This window comes from Fringilla coelebs (assembly GCF_963513975.1).
Source record: "Fringilla coelebs genome assembly, chromosome: 9".
Taxonomy (NCBI): Eukaryota; Metazoa; Chordata; class Aves; order Passeriformes; family Fringillidae; genus Fringilla; species Fringilla coelebs.
Genome location: NC_140067.1, coordinates 17,291,175 through 17,315,870, shown reverse-complemented (window position 1 = coordinate 17,315,870; position 24,696 = coordinate 17,291,175). Strand labels below are relative to the sequence as shown.

Here is a 24,696-nt window from a genome sequence, read left to right as displayed (position 1 = left end):
TGAAAACAGACGGTTGTCTCAGCAAGAATGGAAAGAATTAATTCAGAGCTCAGACCCATACAAGAAACTTGCTCTTAAAAAAAAAATTAATTAAAATGATCTCATACTCATCTTCAAGTTGCCTCAAAGAGAGGCCAAATGTCAAAATGGAAATTAAGAAGAAAGAAAGTATGACCAAACCTGCCAAAACTTTTGTTTTTTTGCAGAGACGTGGAAAGGTCTCTTTGTTACTAAACAATTTTTTCTTCTTTTCTGCGACTGGACATTAAGTGGGTGTAAAGAGTGAATAGGGTATGTGCTTTCTACCTCCTCAGAAGGAAAATTTCAACCTGCTTGTACTCCACACTGCATTCAGTGGGAAATCATTTGACATTTAGTTCTTTTTTTCTGGTTCACAGTTTAACTAGTGGAAAAAGAATCCTGAAAACAAATTCATAATGATGTATGCTTCAGTTATCTATCAGACCTAATAATTTCTAAGAAATCTTCTCCAAGGTATGTTATATAGAATTAAAATCTGGGTCATGTATTTTTGTTTTGAATGATATTTTTCTTCAATTGATGCAGATTTTTTTTATAAGAACAGTCTTGCTTTTTACTGTACAAAATATTATGAAACTTCAGCAACCAGCTGTAGCCTTCTCTTTTTGCCATAATTATTTCAACTGGTTTTAAAATAGATTTTATTGCATATTTCACCCTTACAAATAGTTGCAAAAATCTTTCTATACATCTATTATAGATAAATAAATTAATTATGAAACAAAACAGTATCTATGCATTCTCTTCATATTCTAAAATAGCTTCTTTAAAATGTCATTCAGATAGATTTCAATAGCCTTTTTTAACTAGATTTACACAAAACCCAACTAAGTCCCACAGAACATCCTGTGACAAAGGAAACACAGGAAGTCCAAAATGAAGCTGATTTTTCTCCCTGGCTCCAAAAATAGGAAGAGCATTCCAAGGACTAGCAGTCACTTCATGTATTTACAAAGTGTATTAAAAACTACTGAGAAGCCTGATGTAAAATGCTGGGTAAAAGGTCAGTTAGTATCATAAGGAGATGTTATATCAAAACAGGCCAGATATCAAAGATATGGCATAGGTTTGATTGCTTCTGAATCTTATTTACTAATATGCAACTATTAGTGACCAAAAACAAACAAAAAACCCCAGCACAGGATATTACATTCACAAATACTACAAATATTTCTTACTTAAGATTCTTTTGGCAAATTAGGTGTTAGACCCAAATCAGGTTTTTGAGATATGGCCTATTTCTTTATTCCAGGAACCATTCATATTCTTTGGTAATGTTATCTGTTACAAAGCACCTGCCTCCAGGCAGCACACTCTTCAAGTCAAAGAAGGCAGATCATGCAACTGTCCTGAGGCCAGCTGGCCTTGCTGGCTGAACTGAGCTCTGGTAGGTAGCTGGTGTGTCCTCCTTCCAGTGCACTTCTGGCTTGCAGAATGCCACTGCTAAATTTGGAGCTGCTTTTCAGCACAGACTTCTCAAGATCTCTGATCCATCAATCTAAACAGACTAGTACAGAAAAATGTAAGTCAGGTTACAGTGAACTGCAGGGACTTTTTTTTTGCAGCGGTGCAACGAAGCCTTATCTTTTAAGGTGCTTCTGAGTTGAGAATTCTTGAATGTTAGGAAGTGTAGCTTTCAAGTGCATACAATTTCCCTTAGCAGCGGAGATTCAACATGCACCAAAATCCTTTTAATTAATTCATTTATTTGGCAGGACGTTTATGAGGTTTTTCTTCTTGAAGTTCTGTGCAATATTCAAATTGAGCCTTCTTTTCTTACAACAAAAAGGGAATAATTGGCATTCTATGACTTGGATAATCCTTGAATTCTCTTAAGTAGGTGCAGTGTTTATCCTTTGCCCAGACTGTCATCTGAATGAAGCAAAGCAAGGTGAACAGTCCCACTGGAAGGAAGGGAAAAAAAGATACATTTAATTATCAGATTAAAAACATGCTCTTGCTGCTGACATCACTTTGGGTTGAAGTACCAAAACATTACTCACCTGGAACACACTGAGTCATGATAGTGAAACTGATCCAGGTCCCCACCTGTTTTGGCCAAGGAAATTTAAAATATTTCTGGTGACAGCATTTGCATTTATGTCTCTATTGATCAAAATAACCTTGTCCTAGTATAGGTAAATAAAAAAATCAAGGTCAGCCAGATAAATTTCTACTGTTAATGACCTTTACTCAAAAAGGTGAACAGTGCCTTATTACCACAAACAAAACCTTCATATTTGCTTCCACAGCTACTACAATGACAAACCTTAAAGCATTAAAAGTGTCCTTCCTGATTCTCTGCCTAATTTGCATTCATCAGACCTCCATCACTATTAGCAATGGTAGCTTTCTATAGTCCAAGGCCCAGTGCTGTTCTCATTAACATCTCTTGATCGCACTTGAATTTCAAACCTGACACTGTCCTTCTGTGCAAGCATGAATGTTACACCTAGTTGCACTGACTTTATCTGCTTTTGAACTCAGTCAGGAGTTTGCTCCTGATTAAGGAATATGAAATGATAAACTGATTACAGTTTCTAAAGTAGTCACCACCAACACAAGTGATTGTGTAACTTAAAATAGGGAAGAAAACTTTGGCTCATTTTCTCTATCACAGTATCTTTTATTTGTCTGACCACTATCTTCCTGCCTGCAGTGATATTTCTAGGCTCTTACATTATAAATCCACCAGACACCTCCATCCCCTCATTGCAACACGTGTTCAGTGACAATCTCCATGTTCCTGGCTGCAGAATTTGCCCTGCATTACAGTGCATGTCCTGTCTAGCAGCCACATGGAAGCACTGGCCCAAGGTCAGGGCTTAGTGTAAGGTTAGTCACATCAGTACTGACCCAAGGGAGGGGAGGAAGAGCAGACAAATTCTTGTCCACAACCTGATTTCATGGGGTTTAGGGAAGGAGGGGAAATGTACTGAGCTGAACGGTTTCAGAAGTTTCTTCCATGTAAAACATTCTAAAAGAGACAAAAATATATTCAGTGAAACTAAAATCTGAACATCTTGTTTGAAAATACATACCTCATATGTATAGTTAGGGCAAGATACAAAGAAAAACAGCCATGTGAAAGGATTCTTTGTTGGATATGGGATCTTACAGGTTTTGGATCCTATAGATTAGAAAACAAATCACAAAACATTCATACTCCTAAATATATTGTTTCCTGTAAAGACAACCCAGCTCTGCCTACTTCTGTGCCTCATGACAGTCAGAGGGACAAACAGGATGTGGGAAGAGAGAATGTCCTCTGGACTCACAAGAGGAATGGGATACCTGTGAGGAAACTTTCCCTTGCTCACCAAAACATAGCTTGTAGCAGCATTGTTTCCTTTTGCACTGACAGTATAACCAAAGTAACTGCTCCCAACACAACCCAGCCCAAAACAATAAAGATTACAGTAAGATAAGAAGTGCTGTTCAACAGTCTGATGTCAGAGTCCTTGCACTGTCTGATTTCCCTTAGAATCCAATCTTTACGGTGCTGAGCAACCTGTGCACCCACAACAGTCAGCTGACAGTATCAACACCCCCCCAGGATTGGGTCTTTCCTGAAGCAGAGCAACTGAAGGAAGTACTGAATGGCTGGACAAAACTGAAAAATGATGATGCAGTTTTTACCATTTCTCCGGAGGTCACTGAGTGCAACATGAATGGAAAAATTTCCAGCTTCACACAGCTGCAAGAAAAAGTATGACAGAGTTAAAAATGTTCTTCCCTTCTATTTGTTTTTCTTCCTTTTGTTATTTCCTGGGGTTCTTTAAAATATTTAAGAAAAGGAAAATAATCTATTATAAACATAATAAATATCCTTAAGACTACTGACAGAAGGATGAAACCTCTCCATTCAAATATGAGTTCATATTATATTGTTATATATTTATGATATTTTTCAGAAACTGTGAACTCCATGTCCAAAGTATCAAATTTATTACTTACATAATCCCCTTAAAATCTAAATAAACCACAGGGGATAGAAGTGAACTCAGGGGATACTTGCTTTATTTTTTGATCATTCTTATGCCTTTAAAAACATCAAAAAAATTATTTGCATAGTCTTTCTCAAAAGTTATCAAAATCCCAAGGAAGATACAGTTTGGTCTCTAAGTAAGTTTTCTTCTCTAGAGTATAATTGATATGAATCATGAAATATAATTGACCCAGCTTCCTTCACTGGATTTAAAGAATGCTGCCCCAATCAATTACGAAGAGAGTGTATTGAAATGACCCATTTATATGGTTATGGACAGTCTCCAGTGGCTGCAATGCATAACTATTAGCAAATGACTAGTGGTCAGAGCTCCTGAGTTTATTCCCAGCTCTGTGCTTTCAGTTATGGAGTTTCTCTATAAAATGTGAATAGATTATGACCTCACAGAATTTTCATCCTGGGAAGCTGCTTTGGGATCCTGCAGTCACTGATGATTAATTTGTCAAAGCAAGTGAGTAGCTGATGTTCTAAACAAGTTACATGTACTTAGGAAAAGTCTTTGTATGGAGGTACATCTTTATTAGCTACACTGACTTTGCTTCTGCATGTATGAAGTGTTCCTAGGAATTGTGAGAAGGAACAGTGACTGAAGAATTTTGTATTATAAAGAAAGCTATAAACAGGTTTTGAAGCTCAGCAAAATGAAACTTTATCACTGGAAATTATCAGCAACATACTCTCTTAGTTGGCCAGTTCTCTGAGATTTGTGATCTGTTGTGATTCTTAACGCTCAATAAACAGTTCACAAAACAAACTCGCTGGCTTTTAAACACAGGGTCACAAACTTTTAAAGATTATGAGAGACCATCCCAGCAGATAAATATCCTAGTCTTGCAATGGACACTGAATCAAAATATTCCTTTGTGTACAAAATCACATTCAAAACTGCCGGATTTATCTGTTTTTCATGCAAGTGGTCAGCTTTATAGTATGTCCAAAATGTCCTAGTCCTAAGTATCTGTTTATCCTCCACTCCTCCATTTATACGACAGAAGAACCAAGGTAAGACATTTTAGCATTTTATAGAAAAAGCAAGAAACCTACCAGAAACATGATCACAGCAAAATTTATCTGTTTTTTCCCATAAGCTATTAAAAAAAGAGTTTGCATGTCATTAGTACTAGTACAGGAAGTACATACATAAGTACTTAAATCATTGAGGACTGTTTTGCTACTTACAAGGAGGAGTGTAAAGAGGATGATTGATGTAATAGGCAAGCCAAGCTGCAAATCCCCAGTAATATAAGCAGTTCTGAAAAATAAGCAATTTTCTTTGTTTTAGTACAGTCTTTTAGGCCATTATTCACTGCAAGGACTATTGATTACAATGGATCAGGACAATCCTTCAACTTGCTGATCATACAACAAGAAATGGCAGTACTGAGTGTGGTAGGTGGGAGCAGGTAACAGGAAATAAGAAAGGAAATGGTATTGATAGATTTAAGATTTCCTCTAAAATATCTTGGAGCTGTTAAGTTTATAAACAGTTTTAGAAAATAGGATCATATGACTGAAAACAAAATTATATTGTCTGGCAAGCCATTGGGCAAAGTTGAAGAGCATACAGACTGTATGTTAAAGAGAAACTTGTTTTGCTGACCCCTGAGACTTTAAGACCAGATGCAAGCACCATCCTCTCTTCTCCACTTATTATTTTGCACTGCCCAATCTTCTGTCCTCTTCTTCACCCCATCAGTTTCTTTCTTTCACATGCTTTTCCTGCCTGATGCTTTTCCTGCCTGATGCTTTCCTCTTCACTTTCACTGTGATTTTTCTAGTTTGTCCCTTTTGCTGCTGTTCTTGTGTTTCTGCAGTGCAGTTTCCATTCTCTAAACCCTGCTAACACAGCTGTCACTAATGGCTGTACAGACACATTCCTGACCAATCTCAGTGCTTGTTCAGCAGGCTTCATCCATGAAAAAACTACTTACAATGACAACCTTTACCTCTCATTTGGCCTCCTTGGCCCTGCCTCCTGTGGGGTTTTTTCTGACATTCATTGCTGCTTTGGTGTCTTGGTGACATGCTACTGTCTTTCTCCTTATATATACATAGGTGGGAGGGAGGCCCTTTCTTGGGTGCTTCCTCCTCTTTGCTCTGTGCTCTAACCTCTAGGTGCCATTCTCTTGCAGACAGATTTTAACCCTCAGCAATTCATATATGTTCCTCTCATCAGTTTAGTCTCTTTTACCCAACCTAGTGCCTCAGTTTTTGATGTATTTGGGTATGTTTGTTTATCACCTGGACTTCAGGAAGACCACAAATGAGCTCTTTATCTTTCTTTCAGCACTTCTTTTCTTCACCTTATCTTTCCTTGCGTCCTATTTTCAATTTTAAGCAAAACTCTGATCCCCTTACTCTTTCTGGTCCTCTTTCTTTTTCTTGGCCTTCCAAATAGGTTCCTATACCTTGGACATTTCTAGGTGTTTTCTGCTTTCTCCTTCACCTCTTCCTTTCCTGCTCACGCAGGCAAAAATCCCATCCAAGGCTGTCCTGCCTCGTTTAACTTTTTTTTTTTGCTTTGGATTTTTCAGTCTTTTCTTCCTGTATATACCAGAACTGCATTTCTAGCAATAATACCCTGAAAAAGTGATTACCTCAGCGTTTCCAACCTGCACTAGCTGACTGCAGTGTCTGATGGTGCACTTTTCTGAAAATGCTGGTGCCCCCTCATCTGCTGCAAACAGCTGTATCAAACATTCAGTTACATTTCCACTTTCTTCTCAGGGTTAATTGAACCACTGCAGTGCCCAGAGACCTCAGACAAAATGATACCCTTTTGGGTGTGCTGTGATACAAGCACTTAGTATCTCCTTGCTCTGTAATTGTAAAAAAGATAACTGATGAAAAAGAGCAATTTATTAACAAGTAATTATAAATCTGGTGGGATGAATGAGCAGAAAAAATAGCTTCCCTGTGATGACTTCCTTTTCCCCCAGTAAATGCAGCAGAACCAAAAGAATGATTCCAGTGAGGGACAGTATAGGTAGTGTTCTATCCATAAACTGCTGCTTCCTCCCTAAAATTAGCTTCTTCAACAGACACAATTTACTGACTGCTGTACAAACTTAGGTGGGAAGAGTTTCTTGTAATCTTGGAATGGCATCTTCAGGAAAACCTTCTCCTAGCTTCAAGGCTTGGCACAGGATGGAACATATGGCAATGGATTTCAGTGAAGTAGAATTAAATAAATCAATTATCATGGCTCAGTCCCCAGCAATACATGTTCTAATTGAACTGAACAAGTGCTAACCACCCAAAGAACATGATTTACTGCAAGACTGTTCCTCAGTTATAAGAAAAGAAACTTCAAGATTAGTGGGTCTACCACTGCTAAGGACCTTTGCAATAATACTTGTAAATGTCCAGCTGCCACTTGAATCCATATTCCTCATACAAATGCCTCCAATAAGGTTCAAATAGGAACATACAGACTTCATAAACTCACTTGGAGAAAAGAAAGAATTTCTGTGAATTCTGAATAATAAAGCTTTACAACAGTCTCCTATAATGCTGTGGGTCAAGTTCAGATATTGCAGGGATCCCATAAATAAATTATTCCTAAGTTTCCAAACTTATGGTTAGGACTTTTGTCTTCTCTACTGCAATTGACAATCCATAGTTCTTGATATCCTGCCTATGTTTATTCATGACCAGCATGTACCCTTCTGTTTGTCTTCTTATATTGTCTTCTGGTTTAAATAGTATTTATTTAGATCTAATGTTCTTTTTCCTCCAGATATTTTTCTACAAAGTGATGATATCCCTTATTTTTACTCACAAAAATGTTCATAGGTAGAGAAAGACCATGTAAGACCAATCATGAGACTAATCTTTGAGGAATTCTTCTGGTACTTCCCTATTATTAAAGGTCTGACTGATCCTTTTTTGGCACAGCCATAATTAACTTTCTTTCATAGAGTTCCTTTATCACCACACAATTTTTGTATTAATCCCTATTTTATTCAGCCTAAGGAGTTCTTTACTAGGTCCAGATAAATCAGGTATTCTACCTTTCCAATGCCTAGAAAAATCATGTTTTAGAAAAAAATTATACTATGTTAGTATGCTCTGCTTTTGATGAAGCCACTGCATTGTAGGGCATAATTTATTCCTAGTTCCATTTGGGAAAAGGGATGAAAATCACATCTCTCATCAATTCCCATCTCAGATTTCTGCTTATTGAGGCTGAAGTATCTCCTGTACACATAGCATTCCACTGCACTTAGGAAAGCAGCTACCTATATCTGCTGTGTATGTGATCAAACCCTGAAAGTAAGAAGCCTTGTCTACCGCTTGTATGTGATGGAAAAATGGAAAAAAAGATGTGATGTTTTTCACACTGGCAGAATTTTGGGGTAACACCACCAAGGCCAATGAAATTATAAAAGCAAATAAAACCCAAGCATTGCTAAACATGTAGAATAAGAACTGTGAGCAACTTTACAGTGCCACCAACCTAAGAAGATGGAAAAGAGGAAGTGATCACACTGGAAGTGATCAGAATTGACTGGTACAAATGTCAATTTTAGCAAAATTAGTTTGTATGGTTTGAAAGGAACAAGTAGTTGTCAGAGATGGAAGTGAGAAAAATAATTATCACACTGACTGTTTTTTCAAGGTAAAGTTGCTCATTTATCTGCTGTTTAGCATGCATTAGCTACTGTTCTGTCAAGAACAAGAGATCTGCAAGATCTGTTGTGTCAAGAATGAGATCTGTGAACCTTTTAACAACTCTTGTTGCAGGAAGCACAACAAATTTCTAGGGAGGATTCTTTTGAATCCTCTACAGACCCTCATTTCCTGAAAGCTATCACCTGAAGGATAAGAGCCACTGGACAGCTGTAAGGAGTTAGTCACAAGGTAGAGCTTCAGCTGCTACAGTTGTCACTGCCATAGTGCAAACTGCAAGGAACTGCCTAAATCCCAAATGTTAAAATTCTCAAATGTTTTTCTAGTTGATAATCTCTTGTGCTCCTTAGAGTAAGTTGTACTTTTGACTACTAGTGTGTTCTCTGTTGCAAACATTTATAAAATAACTACAGCTTATGAATAACCATGGAGTCACTGTACTACTTCTCAGACATCCAGGGAACAGCGTCTGCACCCCAAGAGCTGCCCTGTGCCACAGCAGCACTGGTGACATTAGGGAATGCTCCTGTGGAGAAGAAAATGCTGAACAACTAAGCCACTTTGCACTGGATCAAAGGTAAATTAACAGTTTCTTAACAACAAAGAGAATTTTAGGGGCAAAGTATATATAAAATGGCTGTTACAAAATTTATTTTTTTTTTAAAGAAAGCAGCTCTCCCACCATTGTGCCTGCCTGTACTATCTTTAAAGTTGACTTGTTACTAAAACATTCACACCCAAGGACCTAGCTGAGTGAAAAGGAAGGGTATGCTGAAGGTTTAAAATTCTAAAAAGTAATGAGATTTCTATAATATTAGTAACAGTATGACAGCATGTGAGTTAACAATAGTGACATTAAGAAATCTTTTGAAAGAAGTTGGGGCAGCTTTATGGGTGAGATGTGCTGTGCATTGCTACAAAAGCCACACAAAATGTCTGTGGTGCAGAGGCAGAGCATAGGCTGGCTAGGCTGGATTTATAAGGGCAGCTGTGGATAGATTCTGGCACAATTTACCTTCACAATATTCCTCAGTGGCATAGTCCCACGGGAGAATCGATGAACAAATACTGTTTCAATCAACCTTTTGATGTAGTGGAAAGAATGGCAGATACATGCCAAGCTGGAAACAGCAAGACAAAAGCATTTAAGAGTGCTTAAAAAAAACATGTGTGGCAAGACATTTGGAATAAGACTACAAGAAATACTGCTCAAGCCTGCAAACAGACTTACTTAACTACTGGGTGTGGATTTGATGTAAACCTCTCATCCAGTCCATAGACAAAAGTCATGCGGAAATAAAACACAAAATAGATGAACAATGGACCTGTATATTCTATCAAAAATACCTGCAAAAAGAGAGAAAATCATTAGACAGCTGAATTAGATCATAGTTTTGCTTTGGTCTCTTTGTGATGACTAATGCAGTGGGATAAACACCTCCACACATCAAGGATGGCATTAAGGGAGGCAGGGAGGGAGTAGAAGGTTGGGCTCAGGCTGTGAAACTGGTAGCCATGCACATAAATATTTTGCAATTATTTGCCTCAGTTGCATTCAAACAGCCATTGCCAATGCAGCAGACACAGTGTGGGCATGAAAAGATAACAATGGCAGCCCAGAGATCGTGACAAATATGCATGCATGTTACATTTATGCAGCTCTCACCCTTCTCTTGCACTCAAAAGCTGTTGCTTTATTTTGGTTAAAAATGAAATTTGGTGAAGAATTTGTCTTGAGAAATAGGAGTTCTGCTTCTACTGAATGAATTTTGTTTAAACTGGAAACACAGCTTGTAAGTATTCACAGTGACCCCATCTGTGTGAACAGTTAGCACAGCAGTTGTCCTGGGAAACAATAATTTCATTCTATGTTCAAACAAGCTTTAATTGGAATACTAGAAGGAAAATAAAAAGAAAGGGGGGAAAAAAAAAGAGAGGAAACCAGAGAAGCTATTTCTCTAACTTGATTTCATTCAGATAGGTGTGTATTTCTTAGGAATAGCACTTTAAATTGAAGTTAACTTGGGATCAAATATTAACAGCTGAATTTTCCACCCATCTATAAGCGAGGAAGGTAGGCCCATACCTCACTTACAGAGAAAGAAGGGAAGGGAAATTGATTGTACTTCTGTCACAAACAAACAAAAACCCAACAACTAAAGAAAGCAAAGAAAAAAGAAACCCAAACAATCCCAGTTCTCTAATGTGTTTAGAGTTGTTTTGATAATCAGAAAAGTGGGGTTATTGACTTCTGTTCCGATCAGCATTTTCTCTGGTGAAGATGAGGTTTGCTTGAAGATGAGAAGTTCATCTTTCTGATTTGATAATACTAAAGTACTTGTTGGTTTATATTTGAATGAAGTAGCTTGAAGGGCAGGGAGAGCAAAAGATTATGAAATGGTAGAAGCCTGGGGTTACTCTGCCCTGTGATATTTTGGTGGATTTTAATGCACATGTCTTGAAGTCTGCACTGCCATTAGAAGTTTTTGTCTGTCTTCCTGGTTTTCTGGACTGAGTAACAGCTGCTTGATTTATCAGCATTGCATCCAAAGTAAAGATGTGAAGACTCAGTCTTGCAAAACATATTTGACTTTTTAAATTTTACCTCCTATTAACATTTCCTTAGCTATTTATAATCAACACAAAGCTTTATTAATATCTCATAGTTAATAAATGGTAAATATGCCTTTAAATTATGAGGTACTTTTCCCTTGACATTGTGCTGTTCATTGGAACTAGTGTAAAACTGTGCAGCAAGGACCTTCCAGAGAGCTGAAAGGGTCATTGGTCACCTCACTGCATAAACAGCAGTGCTGTGTTGCCTGCCAAGTGAGTTGTGATAAAATTTGCATTTGAGCTAAGACAGTAAATATGCAAGGTCTTTGTGGATGGCTTCTAATATTGCAGAAATTATCAGCTGTCATTAGCCTGTCACTGGCATCCTGGGACACAGTCACATGCAGACAGCAACTAATCTTAATTTTATGCATTTTCTTGCTGAAGTCATTTCAAGTACTGACATGTGAATTTGCTCTCAAGCCTCTTTTTGGGACAAACTCAATGGAGTATAATCCTAATTTTGTCAGGAGTTACACAGATCCTGTGGAGCAGATTGCCTACCTCGTTTCTAATGATTTTGCATAGACATTCATATGACAATCTGCATTTTAGTTCTGTAGAGCCAACCTACCCTACAGCAGGTTTTCCACTGCTGCTCTCCCAAGGAACTAAATAGGCATTCAATCTGTTACTGCTTTCCCTGATTAAATGAACTGAAGCAATGAGGATTCATTGCCTGCATCCACTATCAGAGCAGACATCATGCAGAAATATTGGAGAGAAACAAAAAGTGATGTAAGGATTAACTGTGGAAAACTAGCCATTAAAATGGCTCAGACTTGAAGCAGAGCTCACCGTAGTCCATCCTATCTGTGGCCCTAAATCTTTAAAGTATAAGGTAGCAGTTGTGCCAACAGGGAGGTGCTGCAGGATTTCTTCATCCCTCAGGGACTTTCCTTCTGAGAAGGAAAGAAGTAATTACATCTTAGTGACATTCAAGTCCACTTTGGAAGCATACTAGCTTTATATGGTGCTTTATCTATGAGACTACTTGATGTGATGTGGGTTTATTGGAATCTCATTAAACAGATCAAGAATATTTACACTTAATTTTTATTTATCCCTGTAATCAATATAAGCCTGGAACCTCTATTCCCACCAAAACAGTTAGAAAGAATTCTCAATCCTGTGTGCCTGCCTAGTCTAGTAGACTTTCTTCATCACTGCCAACAGCAGAATTTGTTGATGGGGCAATGCCCTTTATGACAGTTCCCTGACCTAGTCAGCTGCACCTCTCTCTCTCTTCTGCTCTTCTCATTGCTCATCATCAGACAAACAGAGGATAGGATAAGCTGTGTTTGGAAAACTCTCCTATAGAAATTTTTCATTGCCTTTCTTTTCCCAAACAACCAAGCTATGAGGTGATTCCACTGCACTTGAGCTTTTAATGCCTAGATTTGGAGGAATCTCCAGAAGGCCAGCATTTTCTCGTGTAAATTCATAGAGGAATCTGACAAGGGAGACCTTCAGAGAAGGAAACAAGATAATCATACATCTGTTTTCCATGGATAGATTTTACACAATGAGCATACTTTTAAGGGATTGTTTAAATAAACTTGTCCTTAATGAAAGCAAAGAAAGGAAGTGTTATATTTTAGCTAAGATGAATTCACACAGTTTGGCAATTAGACTTTATTTTGTGGACTCAGGCCATGTAAGAGGCTTCTAGCAGCAATACCTACAAGTGTATTAATGAAGTCAGCCAGCTGTCATCAGCTTTGTCAGCAATTGCTAAGTCCACAGCAATGTGTTCTGCATTAGCTTCCCTCAAAAGAACTGTAATTCCTGCCTGAGAACAGAGGATTATGTGAATTGATAACTCAAACTCGCAGCCCTTTTTGGTCCTCCCAGCTGAGCATCATCATGGAGATCATTTGACTGCAGCTAAAGGCAGTGAATATTTAGATCCTGTGCTGCCTCTCTGGAAAGCAACAGAGCTCAGTAGTTAGAAAGTACATTGGAACAATGTGCAAACTCCTGTTAATTACCAAGCACCAGGGTGTAACTGTGTTTCCTTCCACAGAATTGCATTTGTTCTGGATTCTCTTCAGCTTTCAGAGTGCTAATTTACATAGCTGGAAACATTCTTAAGTGCCAATACCCTTAAGTACACCTTTCATGCCAGGGCCCTGCTCAGTTTAGTTACTCCAGACCTCACAAGTACTTACTTGGATCAAGTTTAATGGACTGCCTTGCTGGGTACCACCGAGGATCTGTAAGACCATACAGAGTTGTGTGATATACAATGTTCAGGTTAGATCACCCACCACTATAATGAACGCAATACAACAAGATGAGCTTCATTTAAAAGTTTTTATGAATATTTATTCAACACTAATATAGGTGGTAATTATACAGCAGAAAAACATACACAGCTGTATCAGGATAAAATAATTTTTACTGAAATCTCACTGTGATCACATTCATGGGCAGGTTAGCAGCATTATGTGTGCATACATTACATTTCAATTATGTAATTTTTCCCTATTTATGTACTGGATATTCTGATATGATGTGAGCTGCTGCAGAAGTTGTACTCACATAATTTATGGAACATCAATCTGATCTCTCTAATTGTAGCATTTGGTTCCACCTAGGTAACAAAAATATTGTAAATATAAGATGCATGTTTTGAATGACAACTACTAGGTGTAAGACTATTAAGCCAAATAGAAATGTGACTTAGACAATGTAACTATTTTGTACAGATGTCTAGCCTTGGCATGAAGGATTCAAAGAACTGACAGGAAAAAGGCATGACAATTTTTGACACCTGTTTCAGAGGCAGCTTCTCTAGCAGTGATCAAGAGTTACTATTACAGTAGTGACAATTTGATGGTTTCTGAGTACCAAACAACAGGCACCCTCTTAGTAAAGCAACATAGTAAAGGACAACTGAAGTAGTCCTTTTTGCCCAAAACCTCCTTCTGGAAAAGGGCTGAAATACACTGTAGTCAGTATGAAGTTTGCATAATCATTGCAAGTGGCCAAGGAAAGGCTACCAGAAGATTAAATACTCTTGATAAAAAAACACCATACTTACTTAAGAAAAGTTAATGATTTCTTAAAAAGTCACCTAGTCTTTTAAGCAGATTTTTGTTTTACCTTATCTAGGAAGCATAGCTGTTTCTTTGTCTCCCAATCAAGGATTTCCACCTGAGAGGATACAAAATGATAATTAATCATTATTGGCTAAATAATGTGTAAACTCTTAGCTGATTCCAAAATTCATAATTAATGTGACTTTCAGAGTGGGACACCATTTTTCTCTGATCTGTGAATTGAGTTAAAAACATTCTTGATGTTCTCAAGAGACAGCTTCAATCACCAGTTTCCAAAAGCACTCAACTTGGGGAAAAAAACCCAAATGAATTGTCTTCTTGGATATATTCAGTAGGAGAAGTAGCTAAGTGTTTGATCAAAAAATTAATCTTGGGTATTTTCTTATGCTAGAGCAAGTGGAAGAAGTAAGAGGTAGAGAAGTTTCACAGGAATCACTAAGGAACAGTACTTTTATGATTCATAAAATTAGAGTTTGAGAAAAAAATTGTGTGTATATATATATATATATATATATATATATATATATATGCATGTAAGCAAACGTTCCTAAAGTGCCTAAAGTTTGAAGATTTTTGTGTATTATTTCCAGAATATTTTAATTGCAAGGAGAGTGGAAAATATTGGTGGATATAATGAACAAATGCAGCTAAATATCTGGGCTTCACAAACACTTAAGCATTTGTTATAGGAATAGTTAGTGTTACTCTTGCCTCTTCAATCACTTGTTTTATTAATTACATATTAGCATTTTATATTCCAAGCAGAGCTTCAGCTACAGCTCTGAAAAGGAAAGAGCAGTTTATTTCCATGATCAAATGTTATGATTTGATCAACAGCCAAGCAGAAAAGTCCCCAGACATTTCAAAGCCCAGTTGCAGCAGCTCCCTAAACCTCATTGCAGTTGTTGGGGTTTTTATATAAACATCTAGCATTAATTATGTTTGGTATTAACTGGCCAAGAGAATGGATTAATATTAGACTTTAAATATGATTCCTCACTAAAAATAGGAGACACAGTCCAGTATCCTTCTCAGAGGGTTGCTTTGAAAAGATCACTTGGTTGGAGTATCTTATTTCCTTGTTTCACTTGTCCCAAAGGTTTTCTTTTGGCATGGCAATGGAGCACTTCAGCTCCAGTCCCACCTATCAAATCTGATCTCCACAAGGAACACTAATGCCATGGTGGTTTCTGCCAGTGCATTGTAAGCTCTGACTGGGACGTTGAGGGAGATAAATGCTGTTCCTCCTTTGTGATATGTAGCAAGTATGTGATGGATTGTTAGGATATGTTTTCCCTTGATTTTTTTCTATTTAAAATAACACACATTTCCAGTTTTAATGGTTGTTTGTGTGAAATCTCCATGGGAAAGCAAATGAAGTGGATTCCTTTCCCAGAAGACTATTCTTGAAATACATCATTCTGACACTTGCAGTCCACAGAACAAGTACAGGGCAGAGAGGGGGCTGTACACCACTTTTTGTCCCTTCTGATGCCAAGTTGCTACAAGGACTATTAAAATCTTTGGTGTATCTCAAAGCTCTTCTGTCAATGAATACCACTGGGCTGCCCTGCAGACTGCAGCAGTCCCTACACTTTTAGTAGTGTCCTTCCCAATCCATACCCAACCCAAGTATATATTTTATCAGAATCCCCTAGGGGTAGTTTTAATCTATGGTCTCCAGTGGTTGTATTAGAGAGATATTCTCCAGGTCAATTACAGTGGTTTAAATATCTTTCTGCCACCTAAGGTATTTTAGTTATTCTTGCTAGGCACAAGACCAGACTGAAAATTACAGAGTTCTTCTTTTGCTCTGTGGTTTTCATGGGAGTGGCTGTACAGAAACCTCTGTGAACCTTTAGAATCAGTGTGGAAAACAAATAAAGCTTGATTCCACTGTTACTTGGTTCTGTTCCAGCACAATTCTTTCAAATGCCAAACTGTCATACTTGCCCATACTGGTCCATGCAAATACCTAAGGGAAGCCTATAGAGATGATGGATCCAGACTCTTCTTAGAGGTGCACAGATAATGGTGAGAGGGAATATGTCTGGATAAAATTGGAGAAAATCCAGACACAAGAAGTTTTTTTCACCATGAGCTAGACCAAATGTGAGAAGTTCCTTAGAGGGGACGTGGAATCTCTATTCTTGGAGACATTTAAAACTGGACTGGCCAAGACACAATGCCATTTGATCTGGCTGTATCTGCTTTGAGCAGGAGTTTGCATGATTTTCACAAGGCTCCTGCAACCTAAATTGCTCAATTTTTTTTTTCACTTCAAACATTTAATTTACTTTCAATTACTTTCAAGATCTAAGAAAATATCAAACATTCTTTCCCTTTTTAGAAAGATGGATGCTAGAACACAGCTTTAGATTCCACTCCAGTCCACAGCAAATTGTGCAGCAACAGAGTGAAAGCAAGGTGACTGTTTCCTCTAATTATCACGCCTCTTAGATTTATCAGAACATCCCCCAGTGTAGGTGTTCCCTTGACAAGGAACAGAAAAGCCTGATCCAAAGCAAGAAATGGTAGTTCCTGAACATCCTGGCCAATCCCATGGAGCACCCTAGCACTGAACACAGTGTTTCCAGCCCTGAGGCACAGCACCAAGGCAGTTAATGCATTGGTTGGCAACAGTTTTTAGACACCCGGCAATCTGTTCTTGGAACACTTACTGATGGGTATCATCTCTTTTAAACATAAATTGTTTGGCTCAGAGAACTTCAATTTCATTGTGTTTTCAAAGCATTTAGCACAATAGGACACCAACTGTTGGCCTGCATTAGTGCAGTAAGACTTACAATCCATTTATTTGGTGAATTTTTAAAGACATTTTAAACTACAGCTTCTCTGAGACTACTTAGAGTAGAACTTAATCAATAGGCAGATTTGTGCAAGACGTTAAAAACTCTTTCAGAAGTGACTACAAATATATATCTTTGATAAGAAGACAAATTTCTTCAATTACATAAGGATTAAAGATCAATAGCATCATTAGTAAAAAAAAATCTTAATTATTAATGTTTACAACACAAACAGGTTGAGGGCAAAGAATGATCAACACACAATATAAGCAGAGAAAAGTATATTCAGCTGTTAAATTTTTATTCAGAAAATAAAAAGGTAAAATGAAAGTATTTGTAAGGGAAAAACAGCTGAGCAAAGTGTTTAAAAAGAGTTTTTAAGATGTAGTGTCTCTGTAATAGAATTACAAAAATATAGTTCATTTGAATTCCTGCAGTTTAAAGCCATAGCTAAAGTGCTAAAGGATAAACAGATTTTCAAAAATAATGTGATAACTATTATGGCAATACTGACACATTTATCATGTCTGTGCATCTTAGGAGTTTAGTTTGAAACCATTTGTAATCAGCAGATTAAGTACACTTGAGTGAGACTTTATAAGCACTGACATAAGCATATATTGTATTGATTTCTTTTGAAATTACTCAGTTAAAAAAAAAAGTTCATTTCACAGTATAGGAAAGTCTGAGAAAGAGCAATGCAGAATGAATTCTCCCTGAACTGCCAGAATGCTTACATAAATCAGTTTCTTTGAATTTAACTCTAAAAAAACAACCCAGTCATTGCCACAGTCTTTCCAAACATTTTTCCTATAGAATTATTAATTTTCTCTATCTCCTTTGACTTTTCTGGTAGACTGTGTTGTTCCTGAAGGGAGTGAGCATGCCTTAGTGTGATCTCACATTAGGGCTATCAAGAATAGTCTTCTTCAAGTCAAGAGTTAAGCCAAAGGAAGATTGCTGTAAGTGTACTTACACTGAAAATTCTGTTTGTGCTGCTGCTTTACAATTGACTCAGTCTGAAGCTTCTCTTGCACTGAAAGGTACAAACTGTTGCAGAGGATGGGTCTAAGGATCCATCTAGAATTGGTTTCTGAAACAGCCAGCAGCAGGTGACTCAGAAAAAGTAATAAAACAGGGCAAGAATGTAGTGACTGAGGGAAAGGGAAGAGACAGACACAGTGATTTTGATTCTCTTGCACCAGAAGTGCTGCCTATGTATTTAATAATTTTTCATGGATTTCTTTTTTCAACTAGTTTATCCATTTGCCTTTTAAACCTGTGTAAGCAGCCCTGAGGCAGGGAGTCTCACAGCTTAGCCACATGCTATGGGAGAAATTCCCAAATCAGAACCAAGGCAAATGTTCACAAAGCAAAATTTCATCATCTTACCTGTGGAGTGCTGAACCTTATTCTCTAAGTAGTCCAGCTAAACAAATCCTTACCTCTGAAGCAGTGGCTCATGTTTCATGAGACTAGAATCTTATTGCATTATTTCACTGTGTATAAAGACACACAGCGATGCCCGTACTCAAAGGGTTTTCTAAAATGAATTTTCACGTTTGTAGAATTCAGATGTCTAACATCTACAGGTTCACAAGAGATACTCTAGGTATTTCCTTCTCAGCTTCCTAAGTTCCGCTCTTCTGCAAGCCAGTGTTTGACCTATGCTGACACTCATACTGCATTTTTATTTCTTCCACCTGTTTCTGATTTGCTAGTTAGACATGTTCTCATCTAAATCCCCAAAGATATTGATCCAGTAAGCATCTTTATCCCAAGGTCAGCACAATGCACAGCATTTAGATTCTTTCTGAATGAAACTAAACTGTCAGCAAAGGAGGTGATGCTCTTCATGCTTTACATGTAATAGACACACTGCCAGGAAGTGGGAAAATTGCTTTGGAATGTCTTTTGCCATTCCCCATTTCTCCCACAGGCAGACCAAAAAGTACAGGCAGGAGAGGAATTCAGTGAAAAGGGCTGTCTCCTACCAAAGAGAAAGCCTGAATTTCTGTCTCTCTGGGCTCCTTTTATCACTGCTCCCTTCCATTGTAATTCTGTTCAGTATTTCTCTACAGGAGATGCATTCTGGGATACCACACAGTAAAGAGATAAGAGCTGAAGTAAACTTGGATACCCTGACCAAATTGTCCTATCTGACCTTGGAGCTGGGTGCCTAACCCAAACACATTGCAAAACCAAAGTTGCTTTGTGGGCCTGGCTCTAAGGATGCTAACAGCTAGAGCTACAAATGCTCATCCTTCAGAAAGACATGGATTCATTTATATAATTGCCAGAGACAAAATGAGTCAGCATAAGAACAGTCAGGAAGGAAAAGGAAGGTCTATTCACTTGGGGTGGGAGGCTGATTTATTTTTCAAGAAAGGAGAAGTCATTAAGGCCTTCACAGTGAATTCTGGCTCTTGAAAATCTAGGAAAACTTTTCAGCTTTTACTACTATGAGATCTTGCAGGATACACAAGATGAAAAGGAACCTCCACCAGTTAATACTGACTCAGTGCATATTTACTTAGGCTGGCTAACACAGAGCTGCATGTTGCCAATTTCCCAGGCATACTGAAAAGTCACATCATTCACTGAGTATCACTGTCACTATGAAGCACATTGGAGTGCCTCCATCTGAGAACCTGAGCCAGCTTTGACTCAACGCTAAGTAGACATCCAGGTTTTCCAACACCACTGCATAGCCTTTTCCTTGTGCAAGAGAATATTCACTGCCTTGGGGCTTTGGTGTATGCATGTTTTCTACAATGGCAATATTCAGGTAGAAGAGTTATACAAATTCTTTGTGAAATCATAATCATGTCTTTGTATCAGCACTGCGTTTGCATTATCAAACTTCAGTACTTCTAGTTTCATTACTACTCTTTGTGCATAATTTGCTGTAGGGATGTCAAAAGTGTATAGTTTTGACATGGGATTGAAGAAACTGAAGAGGTTTTTTTCCTTTGTTTTTTACCTAGCAGCATTAAGGATGGGTCTGCTGCCTTTTGATAGTGCAGGAAGACTGGAAACCCTGGGAATTTTAGAGAGCTTATACAGACAGGTGAACTTACAAAACTGGTGGTTTGGTTTTTTCCTAAATATACTTCAAAGAAGTCCATTTTTTCCCCTAATATAAGACTTTTAATTTCAAATGTAGCCTTCAAATTCTGAGTAGCTCCAGGTACTTCCTGCAAATAAATGTTTTACTATCATCTTCTATACAAAATTAAGTTTCTCTTTCAAGCTTCACACAGGAAAAAAGACAAATTGCTGTCTTCTAAGTAAAGCAGTAAACTGAATCTTGAAGTGTTGGTAATGTGGGGAAAAGTGGTGTTAGAAGAGTAAGGGATAAGGTTTACTCTGTCATCTCATCTCTTTCTATGCTAATAATCTTTAGTGTTACTTGTGAAAACAGAGCAGATGTCTTCAAACAGCAAGGAAATTTTCAGTTGTCCCTTTAAATGACTGTTCAAATATCTCATATGTGGCCTTGTCTTTCTGGCAATTCATGAAGGATACAGCATCTTGAAATGTTCTGCAGTCCTGCTTTTAGCACTTGTTCTCAATGCTCTTACTTGATGAGGCTTTAAACAGCATAGCTCTGAGAGGGAGCAGCCTTTGTAACAGGAGCTGTGACATCTCAGCCATGCCAGCCAGACAGCAGTCGCCACCCCCTTACATTCAGAGGGTTTTCATCACAGACAGAAGAGGGAGGGAACTTTAAATGCCAACAAGGGGGGCCAGTACATCATTGCTTTTAGACTGTACTGCACATGTCAGTTCAATCTATCATCAGGGAGTGAAGATTCCAAAATATTTTTTGGATATCACTGCTCACAAAAGGCACTTATCATCCAAACTAATTAGGGAAGCAAAAGTACAAATGTGGCTCTTATGACACTAATTTTCTACAGTATGAATATATTTGTTAAAGGATCTTTCCTCCAGGAAGTAAGAACACCATGCTATTTTCTTTATATAAAATGCTTTTGAAGATCTACACCTGCCAAGTAAAAAGAAATAGCACAATTCATTAGTCTAACTTCAGAGCTCTACTGGAGACATTTACATCTGAGCATGTCACATAGGCATCCCTCCTATGGAAGGGAGGAAAAGAGGCACTGTTAGGATAAACATTACCATAAGCTCTGAAACAAACCTCAAATAGGTCAGAAGAGTTGTTCTCTATGCAACTTAAGAGAATTGAGCACTCCTAAAGAATATTAATCTAGATACAAGTCTGTCACACATCTCTCAGTCTTTAGAGTTGAATCTCCTCATATTATCAGGTGCAGTATTTTAAAGTATATGCATATTTATTTATAGTTGTCCTTGAGAAGGTTCTTCTGAACTACTAGTGATTAAAAAAATGAGGTGAAAGTAGAAACACACCATCTTAAGTAAAGATGACAGTTTGGTGATTGTGAAGTGATTTGTGATTCTTATCAGGAAGCACCACAGAAGAACAGTAAAGGGTAAATGGTTTATAAATGTTTAGGGGAAAGTACAAATTTATACAGTTCCTCAAAGAGGGAACCCTAAAGTTTATAACAACACTGGAGATTCTGCCTGTCCCCCCTGGAACTACTAAGTGGGACACTCATCTTCTCTCTTTACATAGCTCAGCTTTGAATGTGTGGTGGGGAAATGCAATTCAGGATTCAAAGTCAATGAATTTGTAACAGAAAACAAATCAGGGAGAACAGTGCAGAAAGCAATAGGGAACTGTACTGCTAGTGTTACTTAGGCAGTCTTTGTCCACATCCTACCCCTGAGACAGCTCACACATGGAATGAGCTGGGCAAATGTGTTTCCACCCGTTATCTGCTATAAAAAGGACTATACAAGGCTGACATGTAAATTCATGAATCATGCTGAGTTTGCTTTAGTATTGCTTAAACACTGGATCTTGATTTAGGACTCCAAAGACCTGGATCTCCTGCTATTGTCCTGGCTAGCAAGACTGAGCAGGTCATTCAACTTTTGTGTGCTTCCCCATCTGAAAAATCAGGTAACAATATCAATGTCCATGCTTTTGAAGTCTTCTAGTAACTAGTGTTCTTCAGGAGTTCAAATAAGTCTGAGGCAGAAGAGGAAACCTGAAGTGACTAAGGCCAATCAGAAGGGTATTACACATGTGCTTGCTCCTGCATTTGGATCTCACAACAGTTTGAGTTCTACTTCATTGGTAGAAATCCATGAGGCAGTAAAAGCTTGGTTGTTTGTCCTAAAACAATCCTGGGAAGTCAAGACTGCTGAGGAAAAAGCACAGTGCAGGTGCCTACCTTGCCCCCAAAAGAGCTATAGGCAGTTTATTTTGCTGAATTGTAATGTCTGGATAATTTTTATAGCTTTGAAAGGTAAAACCTGAACTTTTAGGTCATGGTGAGTTACTAAAGGAGTAGATGATTTTCAGATTACTTTGGATTCTATTTGTGTTATAACAACAACTGCTTTGTAATTTGCACGGGAGGAGGAACATTCTTCCTCCTGTGCATTTCTTTTAGGTAAGTCGTGATGGAGAAACCAAAGTATAAACCTGCAGAAACGCATTCAGGATTGCTGTAATTTAGCTTGCACAGACCTGTTTTTGTAATACAAGCCACTCTTTAGATTTTTTGTATTAGCCAGCCTAACTAATTCTAGCAAAGAGTCGGTGTGGTGTTTATGTAAGTGGATGAGATGTTATACCCTTGAAGCTCCCCAAGTGCACGTTACTCTGCGCTTTCTGTAGGCACAAGGAGCTGACTGTACTAAACTCCTCCCGGCTGTTTTTTATTCCCCACTAAAGATCGAGCGCTCCGTGCTAGCAAAGAGCCCTCGCCCGTATCCCCCGGGCAGCGGGCGCGCCGGGAGCCGTCCTCTCGTCCAGGGCACCAACTCGCCCTGGGCCGGCTCCTGCCGCCGAGCCGAGCCGGCCCAGGGCGCTGCCGCCCGCGGCCACGCCTGCACCGGGCCGGAAGGCTGCGCGGGACGGCTGCCGGCGAGGTGCACAGCGGCTGGCCACGGGGTTTTCCGAGAAGTTGGGGACAGAAGGTGCCGAGAACATTCCTCGCTCTCGCTCTCTCCGTAGGGCTGGGACGCACTGCTATAGACAGCGCAGGCTGCCCGCGGTGCTGCTCTAGGCAGGACCCGCGAGAACCCCAGAGCCATTGATCCGGCGCCTCCGCGGACTGCCGAGAGCGCGCCGGGAAGCCCGGGGATTCCCCCCGCCCCGCTCTCCGGGAACACGTCCGAGGAACACCGGGGACGCGGGGATCAGGAACGGCGAGGGGAACGTGCCCGGGGAAGGAGAGGACGGGGCGAGCGGCAGCCGCTTTTGCTCCCTCGCCCCAGTGAAACCCCCGGGGAGCAGCACGTCCCTCCGGGCCCCTCTGCCCGGCTCCGGCGGCGTTCGCTTCCCTCGGCAGACTCGGGAGCGGGTGGCTCCGGCTCCCCGGCGCTTCAATGCAGATGGAGGGGGAAGAGAAAGGAGCCCGCCGGGATCCCGGGCAGCCCCGTCCACCGGCGGCAGGATGCTGCGGGACCCGGCCCGGGCTCGCCTCGCCTGCCCCCCGCCCCCGGCGCCGCCCGCACCCACCTCGAAGAAGCCGGCTCTGCCGCCCATTCTGCGGGCACCCGCCGCGCCGCCCCCGCCGCCGCCCGCGGCAATATCCGCGGGGCCCCGCGCTGCGGCCAATCAGGCGGCGCACGGACCCCCCGCCCCGCCCGGGCCGGGGCCGCTGCCCGGCCGTGCCGGTGGGCGGCTGCTGGCAGCGCTGCCTGCCGGGCCGGCGGCGGTGCCCCGGGCAGCCGCAGCAGTGCGGGACCGCCGGCACCTCGCGCACGCCAAGTTCTGCAGCTCCCGGTGTTCAAAAACTGCGGGAGGAGAACAATATGCACCGGCTGCCGGGAGTGACATTTCATTCAGAAGGGTGATTTATTTTTCTTTGAGAATTACTGAAGGAAATATTTTTCTTTTTAAAGAGCTGAAGTATCTTAATGAGATAACTTGAAAAATGCAACTGATCGTGAGCTAGAAAACATTCTCCTTTCTTTTTTTTGATAGTTTACCTGATGTTTCAGGGGCGATTGGACTGACAACAGAACTCGGCTGAGATCCCTTCTCCTCCTATGATGTGTATCTGCCACTGCTGAGGATTACATGTGTGGCATAAAGCAGTACAGAGCTGACACTTTCCTCCACCCAGCGACATCTTTTCTTTAAGAGCTAAGGTAATTAAATATAAACAAAATCTACTAGCCTACAAAGGAACATTGCTTTTTCACTGCCATATATTTCCATTAAACAGAATTATTTATGCTATATACTGTTTGAAAACCTTCTGCTATCTCCAAGTTTAACCTTCTTGCACAGATCTATAACCATCAAAGCTATTGAAATATCAAATAATAAATTTCACCAAAAGAAAAGGCCTCTACTGGAAAGCCAGGAAGCTGATCAGAAAGCCCTAACAGGATATTATTCATTATTAGTGTAAATATGGGCAAACACAGAAAAATACAGGGCTTC

At 39.5% G+C, this 24,696-nt stretch overlaps 1 protein-coding gene across 1 annotated transcript; it reads right to left on the bottom strand.

The window, feature by feature from the left end:
• Positions 1–1,818: 1,818 nt before the first annotated feature.
• On the bottom strand, positions 1,819–23,790 carry LOC311156824 (very-long-chain enoyl-CoA reductase-like; the record flags this gene model as incomplete). Its single annotated transcript, XM_084211092.1, has 13 exons — positions 1,819–1,946; positions 2,046–2,091; positions 3,084–3,172; positions 3,682–3,739; positions 5,096–5,139; positions 5,231–5,303; positions 9,699–9,804; positions 9,915–10,030; positions 12,098–12,201; positions 13,471–13,515; positions 13,844–13,895; positions 14,408–14,458; positions 23,764–23,790. 13 exons carry the CDS (start codon positions 23,788–23,790, stop codon positions 1,819–1,821), a joined length of 939 nt encoding a protein of 312 aa, XP_084067218.1.
• Positions 23,791–24,696: the final 906 nt, after the last annotated feature.